Raw genomic sequence first — 9,334 nt, 5'->3', positions numbered from 1 at the left:
GCCCCCTGCATCCCCTGGCTTGCCCGGGGTATCCCGGTGTCATGCCTGGCCTCGGGGTCCCGCCCCTCTGGGCAGGGAGAGCAGGGGGACCGTGTCCCCTCTGCCATTGCTGCCCCACTGGAGTGCTGTGAGCCCACGGAGAGTTGTTCTCCAGCTGAGCCCGTTTCTCCACCCACAGCAAGCTGCCGCTCAGCCTGGGAGCCACCCCAGCTCTGGGACATGCTGCTCTGACTCCGGGAAGTGCTGCCCCCGCGCTTGTTAGCACAGGCAAAGGACAGGTGACATGGCAGCGCTGTGACCCTCTGCCACCGAGGGAGTCTAGAGAAGAGAGAACTAGGGCACTAGCTTGAGCCTTTGGCTTTCAAAGCAGCAGGATTAATAAATTCCGCCTAAAAATGGAGTCCTGGGAAGCTGGACATGCAGCGGCGAGGATGAGGATGAGGATGAGGAGGATGAGGAGGTGGCGAGTGCCACATGGGTGCCAGCGCTCCCGGATCAGCTGATGAGCGGAGCCGAGCGGTCATTCGTCACCGTTGGCTTCAGCTGGACGTTGGCAAAGGGGTTCCTGTGGAGGAAGAGGAAGAGGAAGGAAGGGTTAACGGGGGGTGGAGGCCTGGAGAGGACAGGGCACCGGCACAGCGAGCGGCGACTGGCGAGACCCTGGGACCAGCAGCGTTTGGGAAGGGGTTAAACTGGAAAAGCTCTGCCTTGTGGAGCCCCCAGCCGAGCTGCCCCCACTCCCTGAGCTGCCCCCACTCTTCAGCTCCTCTCCCAACTAAGCTGTGGTGGGTCAGAGATGAGCCGAGCTGCAGTGGGATGTTCTCCTATCTCGCTCTCCTTCGGCCTAAAGCTGGGCATGCCACGGGGGGCCAGGGCTGGTGAGGCTGCTCCAGCCTCCTCCAAGGCTGGACTCAAACAGTTCCCACAGACGGGAGCACTGTGGGATCATCCAGCTCTGCACCACGCTGCTCTGGGGAGCAGGGGGTTATGGCTTCACCTCCTGGCCACGGGCAGAGCTGGCGGCTCCCTGCAGAGCCCTGTGCTGCCTCTGGAGAAGTTAATATCCAAGAGGAAGAGTGTGGGACACTAAGGACACCTGGATGAGCTCGTCAGAGCCCAGAGAGGCTGACCTTGGGTTTCACCTACCTGGGGTGTCCCCAGCACCCTCCGGCTGCCATTGTCACTTGGCCAGGATGGGGTACAAGGACTGCCTTGGCACGGGGAGCGGTCACAGGAGAAGGAGCCTTACCCCTCTCCAGGTCATCCTCTCTGTCCTCTCCCAGCAGGAGTTAATTCCAGGAGGGTGTGGGCAGCTCTGGGGGTCCTTCTGGCTGCCTGGGGCCATCGGGTCTGAACATGCACCAGGCACAGAGCCACCAAGGAGCCCCCTGTCCTCCCTGCAGCCCCTCGGTCTTGTCTGCTCCCTCCCCAGGGAGCCACAGAATCCTTCTCCTGTCCCCAGTGGAAGCAATGGCCACAGCCCCCCCCACCCGGCCCCACAGCGGGGCTGCTGGCCGGTCACCCACCGTGGGGGCACAGCCCTGCTCCCCCTGACGTGGGTTCAGGTAAAGTGCTATGGTTACCATGTGCACCTGGACCGAGCAGCTTTGGGATGTCCCCAGAAGCTTTGGAATGTCCTCCCAGAGGAGAAGGAAGATGCTGGGACCTCCACCCCTCTGGGACGGGCACTCACTGTCAGCTCCTGGCCCTCTCTCTGCTACCCCTCACCTCTCCACGTTCACTTTTTCTTTCCTTAAAAGATAAATGACTTTTGCTTAAAAATAGGGTAATTAATTTCACACCTAATTAATGCAGATGCTTAGATCACTTTCCCTCCCAGGAAGCCAAAATAGATTTTCAGGACTGGAGGGAGAGGAAAAGTTGCTTTGATGAGTCACCCGGGGCTCATTTAACTATTTCTGTACTGGCAGAGAAGAGCCACTGGGATGGAGCCTGCAGCTCCAGGGAAACCAGCTCATGGATCAAAGAGAAACGGGGAAGCTCTGCAGTGCCAGCGAGGAGGGTCTCGACTCCTGGGGAGGCTCCTGCATCCCTGGGGCCAGGACGAGGAGGCTCCTGGGACGAGTCTACAACAAAAAAAGCTGCTCAAAAAACTTGCGGTTAGTGCGGACGTGCCCCGCCCCGCTGGAGCGGCCTGGGGACAGCGGCGGACACCGGACACCTACAACCAAAGAGCTGGTTACGGAGAGCGGGGGAAGCGCAGGAGCAGCTCAGCATCCCGGGGACGGGGACAAGCGGTGACTGAGGGAGGGGACGCGCTCGGCCGGGTGCAGCGGGAAGCAGAGCGGTGGCACCGTGCCCGCGCAGCCCCGCGGCCGCACCCGCTGCCCAGCGCACCCCGGGCTCGGCCCCGCGACACCGTCACTTACTAACTACGGGCAGGGGCACCCCAAATCCTGGCCACTTCAACATCGGGGCTGCAAGGGAAACAGAAGGCAGGTTGGAGGACACCGGGACGCTTGATGGGAACAGAAGGTCGTGGTTAAGGAGAGACTTAAGGCCACGAGCCGGTGGCCCCCCGGCTCGAGAGCCCGCTGGCCACCCCGCACGCAGCGCCGGCGGGCAGAGGAAACAGGAGGAAAAAGAAGAAAAAGGAGGAAAAGTCGTGTTTATTAAGTCGCTGGTGCTGTGAGGAGGGGAAGGAAGGGCCCGGCCAGCCGGGAGCTGTGGGAGTGCAGCGGCCGGGCACGGCGGGGGCTACGGAAGGGAGGGGGCGGCTTCCTTCCCCCCGTGCCGGCCATCGCCGCTTTCCCACCGCCGGGCAAGCGCAGCCGGAGCCTTGGCATGCGGGAGCAGTAGCAGCATCATCCCCTCAGATGCTCAGGGACAAGGCACCCGGCCCTAAAGCAGCTGTCGCTGCTCCCGCTCAGCGAAGCTGTTTAGAGCCGGCGGGGCTGGGCGCGCACAGGCAGCACCCGGCGTCCCCAGGGATGGAGCAGGGAACAAAAACATGGCCTGGGATTGCGCGGTGGGCGATGCAGGCGGTGAGGGCAGCACGCAGGCACGGCAGCCGAAAAAGACACCGAGGCCCAGCTCAATGCAATAAATAAAACTTTTATTCAAACAATAACTCAGTACAGGGCACAATTCTCTCTGGCTTTTAAAAAAAGGTTTTTCAGCACTTTACAATCTCCACACAGGCTTTGCTAGGGCTGGGTTTGTGGTTTTTTCCCCCTCTACATTCAGTCATTCATCGTGAAATATCCTGGGTTAAAAATCCTTAGCAAAATTCGGACATCGATGCAGGAGGGGCTCAGAACAGTGTGCCCGTAGGCGAGGAGATAACCCAAAAACTGGTCCGGGGGGGGTCTATTGCCAGCAATGTCCCAGTAAACAGGCAATGTCAGAGGTCTTAAAAATCACATCAGAAAAAAGCGTGAACAGCTTTGCGGTGGAGACGGCCACGGGCACTGGGAGGGCTACGGCCGGGCTAGTGCGGGAGCGGGACCCCCAGTGCGGGGTGGGAGCCCCCCGGGCACAGCCGAGCCCCCCGCGGGGGCACAGCACTCGCTCAAGCCCGGTTTGGGGATGCGAGCACGTCCTCGGAGCCCCAGCCCTAACGTGAGGTAACAATACCTTGCTACAAAAAATATATATATATATTTATAAAACAACCAGGAGTAACCCTTCCGGGGGGGTTCCCACGGCCGGTGGGACCCCAGCCCAGAAGCAGCCCTTTCCCCGGGGCGGGAGCTCTGTGCCATCCGCTTCTCCCAAAGCCACCGCGGTGGGATGGAAGCGGATCGGGCCGAGGGGGAGGCGCGGGGACGCTGCCCCCTCTCCGGGAACGGCATCCCGGGCGCGGGCATCCCGGATGCTCAGTAACAGTACGGACACCAGAGGCCATGCATATGTGATCCAGTCTGGGAGTTTGGTCCAGGCTCGTGCGGGGCGGCCGGCGCGGCCCCGGGGGGGACAGTGCATCGCTAACATCACACGGGAGGACAAACACCGGGTCCCACTAAGTGACAACTGCACCTGGGCTGTGAGCACAGACCTGGCAGCAGTTTCTGCTCCAAAAAGGCTTCAGAAACAAGGGCACTGTGAACACCAGGGAGGGGTGAGAAGCACCATGGTTTCCTTGAAGATCACAAGAGTTTCAAATCCAAAAGAAGTAGAGTAAGAGAAACGAAAGGGAAGGAAAAAAAAGGGGGGAAAGAAGCAGAAAGCTCTTCCAAGCAGCAAGGGGCCGCCGCGAGCCCAGGTGTCCTCACACCGTTGATACCAAACTGCCACTGCCGCTGCGGAACAAAGCACAGAGATGCCAGAGTGGCCGCGGGCAGCACCGAGCTGGGAGCCCAGCTCCCCTCACGGCACTGCGGGACCCACCACGGACAGGCGGCGAGCTCCACCCAGCCACGGGCTTGAGCTTAGCCCCAAGAGTGAGACGGGGCAGCTCCGAGGCAGAGGGGATGGAGAAGGTGCTGGGGACAGACCCCGGAGTGTGGGCTCTCCATGGCTTCACTATCCAGGCGTGAGCCCGGAGGAGGTTGGGAGACGCGACTCTCTGGAGGAGCACGAGGTTGGGGACACCAGGGCTGGCCCTGGGACTTGCCCTCCCTGGCTCCCCCCACTCTCACAGGTGAGACCTGGCCCCAACCCAGTCACTGCCAGTCCCCAGGGAGCCTGTGCAGGGACCCCTGCGGGGACACAGCCCCACGGCTTCGCCCACAGCCAACACCAACAGTTCGCAGGGAATGTGACAGGAAGGTGACATCTTACCTGCTGACAGACCTCGTCCCGTAGTCATCGAGACCCTGTGGAGAGGAGGGGAGGAAGCACAGTGAGGGATGTGTGGGCTGTGCCTGCTCAGGTGCCACTGGAGGGTCACATGAACAAACCAAAGTGCATCAGGACCCAGGGCCAAGAGCTGATGCATTTGGAGAGGAAAGGGAGATATGGAGATGGTTGGAGTGGGATTCAGACAGCAGGGAGTGAAGGTCACCACTCTCTGTGGAATTTATCTGGTCAGACATGGAAAAGCGACAGCTGGGAGAGCCCTGCTCTGCCCTGCCCAGCCCCTCCGTGGAACAGAGCTCTGGCTGCTGCTGAGATGCTGAGACTGTTGGAAAGGGACTGCACGACTGAGAGACACCAGTGAAATGTTCTGTGGAAAGAGGGGTTGTCTGTATTCACTCCCACCAGAAACCCACAGGGTTTTGGACCATTTTCTCCTTTAGCCGGTGCTGAGCAGGCTTTGCAGGGAGGGACCGAGGGGCAGACGGGACCAGGCCTAGAGAACACCCCTCAAGGACATCCCTCCTTGAGCAAGGGCCTGCCCCGGGATACGACTGGAGCAGCTCTGCTCTCCATGATAAACATGGGACCACTCCAGGGAAGAGGGGGAGTCTCTGGCCTTGGAGCTGGCCATGCACCAGGGATCAGAGAACCACATTCCCACCTGCCCAGGAATGCTCCCAGTCACAAAATACCAACCCCAGCAGCAAATCCTTGCAAACAGCAAGAAGTGGGGCTGTGCTTCCACCCCACTCCCTGCACAGAGGACAGATCCCAGCTGACAAGCACTGTTGAAGGGTCGGTGCTGACTGGCCGTTTCTCTCCCTCCTCATCCTCTCCCCATCTGCCAGCACGTGATGCCAACACAGCTCACGCCACTGAGCTCATTCTGGTGGGGAGAGCTCCACTACACCAGCAGCTCCTGGGTTAGCTGATCCCATCTGCTCGTGCATCCTCCCTGGCTTGTTATCCAAGAAGCCCTGGGCTTGCTTTGGACACTCTGGAATCCTGTCCAGGATCTGCCCCAGTGTCCCCACGGGACCGTCACCGGCTTGAATTGGCATGTGCCAGAGAAAACACTTCCAGCTGCCTGTGAGCAGCCTGTTTCTGGTGGGAGACTCCCATGGAGTCAGCAAGTGTTGTCCTTTGGGGGTTTACGGGGCCATTTTGTGCCACTGGCCCTGCGCCTTGCCCGTTCCTCCCCATCCATCGGCTCCCTGCATCCCTTCACCCCAGGGCAGGTGCTCGGCAGGAGCAGGGCCCAGGCAAGGCACGTGGTCACCAGGCACAAAACAGCCAAATTTCCGTAAATCCCAAGGGAAACATTGCGAGCATCGGACTTACAGCTGTCGACCTAGTGTAAGGCTTGTAGTGAGCGGAGGGTGCTTGGCAGAGGCCACTGGAATAGTCTTTAATTGCACACCCATAGGGCATTAGGTAGTCCTAAAACAACGAACAGAGGTTGGAGAGCCGCCCTCGGCACCCCCACACAGCCGCAGCACGGGAGCACTCCCACTCATCCCATCCCAGCCACCGCAGCAGGGGCTGTGCCCGGGGACTTGCTCCGGCATCCCCCATTCCTAAACCGTCCCCCCGGAGTGGGAGAAGCCGGCGGGAGAAGCTCACCTGGGAGAAGGCGGGCACGGCCACACTGTACGGCCGCTGCTTGAAGGTGTTGCCGCCCTGTGCTGGGAAGGCCTGGGAGGCCATGCCATAGTCCGGCGGCGGGATGGAGATGTCGTCCTTGTCCAGGAGGTTGCCGGTGCTGCTGCTCTTCCCCTGCTGCAGGCTGGGGGGCCCAGAGCAGAGGCATCAGCTCCATGCAGAAACCCCCAGGCCACCCATCCACTCATTGCAAGAGCCACCTAGAGCCAGCAACCTGTCCACCCCCCCGTGCTGTGAGTTATTCCTCACAAGAATTCCTAATTCCCATCCCAAGCACACAGACTCCCCATCACCCAGCACGATGCTCCTACCTGGCGTGGACCCGCTCGCTGCCATCATTGTCAAGGACCCGTGTGTAGGAGAAAGGAAACCAGCCCCTCCTGAAAGGCAAAGGTGGCGATGAAGCCAAACCCAGGTTTGTCCACGGAGGATCCAGACGAGGCTGCTCCCGAGGACACCCAGCACACTCACATTTTGGTTTTCTCACTCTCTCCGTAGTGCCAGCCGTCCCGGGCCTCGGGCACCAGCAGCGTGATGAGGTCGCCCTCCTTGAAGCTCAGGAGGGTGCTGTTATCCCCAGCAGCGTGCGAGAAAATCGCCTGCACCCTCGTCCGGCCGTTCCTCTCGAGCCCGGCGGCCATGGAGCTGGAGCGTGGCAGTGTCTTGTTTTCAGCTGGGGGAACAGAGACCAGTGGGTGCCCCAAGTCCTTGACCCCAGGACCATCCCCAGGCACAGAACAGGCCCCCACCCCTCCTTATTTCAGCCCAGGTCCCACTAAAACCTTCAGTGTGACTCACACCTTCCCCCTGAACAAGCAGGATCAGACTTTGGCATCACCCACCAGTCGCAGCAAAGGGAGCAGGTTCCCTGTGCCAGATTCCACATGATGTTCCTCCTGGAAATCCTGTGAAACCCCAGGGCAGAGCCCAGCTCCAGCATTTCCTAACGCCCAGGTCAAGAGGCACGAGCAGCGCTTGGCACTGAAGGGATGCTGTCGGTCACGGTCCCCTTCCCACCAGCACCCCCAATGACCATCCCCACGCGGTCCCCTGCAGCAGGGGCAGCTCCGGGACCCCGGCAGCGAGGCCGGGGCCTCACCTGAGGCGTAGCTGTTTTTCGCTGGCACGTTTTTGCGAACTGGGAGTGTATTGGAGTAAGAGTCACTCAGCTGCTTCTGAGGCTGGGGAGGAGATAAAGATTTGGGCTGTGCTGGCTTCATCTCAGACCAGTGGTTGTACCCATCGCTGTCAGGGCCTGAGACTCCGTTCATCACTGGCACGGCCTCCTGCGCCGACATGCGCTACGGAGAGAGGAGGGGAGGGGGACACGGGAGCGGCGTCATGAGGGCATCCCACTGCAGCTCCAGGGGCATCCCACTGCAGCTCCCCAGTGGGACACAGCTCCAGGGAGAGAGGCAGATCGGAGCTTCATCCTGTTGGGTTTACTTCCCAGCCAAACCAAACTGCTCTAGGGGGAGCAGTGGGGTCACCTCTATGGCATTTTATTGCTCTGAGCTCCCCTGCTGAGCTCCACTGCTCAGCTCGTGCCCCCACATCAGGGGGACACTCTCTTCTGAAGGGTCCTTCATCCCATGGGTCACTCCAGGCCTTTCTCCCGCAGTTACTGGGGTACCTGGGTTCAGTCCCACAGTTCAGGGGCCAGCCTGGACAGGTGAGTCCAGCTTGTGGGTTCCCCAAACAGCCCCTGGGAGCCCCTGCTCTGCCAGAGCTCAGTGACTCCGGTGGGAAGAGGCGGGACAGGCTGCCCATCCCCACATCAGGCTCCTTCCCACATCCCAGGATGGCACAGCACGGAGCTGCCCATCCCTGCCATCAGTGACAGTCCATCCAAGGGCAACTTGCCGAGGACAGCGGTGACACCGGCCCGGGCTCATCCCTCTGGCTTTGCTCAGAAGGGCAGGACAGCTTCCACCACAGAGATACTTACTCCTACAAAAGGTGCCAGCTCCGGGGGGACAGGGAGAGGTTTGGCACCAGGGATGGGGTCAGAGATGATGAGGTTGGACTTGGATGTGGACAGAGGGCTGGGCATAATGGTGCCATTGCTGCTGGCAGCCATCTGCTGCATCAGCTGTATGGCGCGGTCCGGGATCTTGTTGGGATCCGAGCAGGATTGCTGCCACAGCGGCAGCTTCTGCGTCAGCATCTCCTTCCCCTGCAAGAGGAAAATGAGGCATGAGGGCACAGGGTGCTCTGTCCCCCTCCCTGGGCAGCACCACATGGATCCAGGGCTGAGCTGATCTGGGATTGATCAATGGCTCTGTGCATGGCACGGGCAAGATAACACACAGGGACATCCTGCTTCAGGATCTGATGGCAGCAGAGCCAGGAAGGTGTCATGAAGAATGGGAAGGAGGGAAGGAAAAGGTAATCCATCTCCCTGTCTCATTGCAAGATTTCCTGTGTGCAGCATCTCCAGGCTGCTGGGAGCTGGGCAGGGAGCCGGGCTCCACGTGGAGCAGGGAAATAAAACCTGCCCGAAAGGTTGGCAGGGCACAGCCGTGCTCCAGGCTGTCCCCACATCCCCAGGGATCAGCTGCTTCTTTTGAGTGCTCAGCCCCAACAGCCTCCAGGCCCCTGCGCTGCATCCCAGCCCCACTGCTCCCTGCCTGCAGGACTGGCAGCCACCTGCTGCCATGCTCCAAGGGGGAAACAGATGGAACCAAACTTGTCTTTGTTCACCCAGAATGTACAAGCATCCCGCTGTGTGACTCAGAGGGGGAAGATGTCCCAACCTCCCTGAGGTCACCCCCAGTGCAGCAAAGGGTGACCCCATGTCTCTGCTCTGCCTCACCTGGAGACAAAATATGGTCCCGCCTACCAAAACCCCTCCAAATCCCATTTCAAAGTCCCTGCACGTTTCCCCAGCATCAGCCATTGGGTCCAGCCT

General features: G+C 60.5%; 1 protein-coding gene across 7 annotated transcripts in view; it reads right to left on the bottom strand.

The window, feature by feature from the left end:
• Window positions 1-6: 6 nt before the first annotated feature.
• The window catches only part of BAIAP2 (BAI1 associated protein 2), a 30,603-nt gene continuing 21,275 nt past the window's right edge, over window positions 7-9,334 (bottom strand). Inside the window, exons 7-15 of one of the 7 annotated variants that reach the window (XM_017730277.1) lie at window positions 8,372-8,599; window positions 7,523-7,724; window positions 6,895-7,096; window positions 6,735-6,803; window positions 6,385-6,547; window positions 6,103-6,201; window positions 4,744-4,778; window positions 2,391-2,438; window positions 7-565 (exon numbers count right to left, since the gene is read on the bottom strand). In XM_017730277.1, the coding sequence (XP_017585766.1) occupies window position 565; window positions 2,391-2,438; window positions 4,744-4,778; window positions 6,103-6,201; window positions 6,385-6,547; window positions 6,735-6,803; window positions 6,895-7,096; window positions 7,523-7,724; window positions 8,372-8,599 (1,047 nt within the window). In that variant the 3' untranslated portion in view covers window positions 7-564. Of the gene's footprint in view, window positions 566-2,390; window positions 2,439-3,055; window positions 4,263-4,743; window positions 4,779-6,102; window positions 6,202-6,384; window positions 6,548-6,734; window positions 6,804-6,894; window positions 7,097-7,522; window positions 7,725-8,371; window positions 8,600-9,334 lie in introns of those variants that run through there. The other 6 variants (XM_017730270.1, XM_017730292.1, XM_017730297.1 and 3 more) reach the window with 6 other exon arrangements.

The sequence above is a fragment of the Corvus brachyrhynchos genome, unplaced genomic scaffold (genome assembly GCF_000691975.1).
Source record: "Corvus brachyrhynchos isolate BGI_N302 unplaced genomic scaffold, ASM69197v1 scaffold340, whole genome shotgun sequence".
Classification (NCBI taxonomy): Eukaryota; Metazoa; Chordata; class Aves; order Passeriformes; family Corvidae; genus Corvus; species Corvus brachyrhynchos.
Note: the sequence above shows the minus strand (reverse complement) of the source record. Positions and strands in the feature narration are given on the sequence as shown.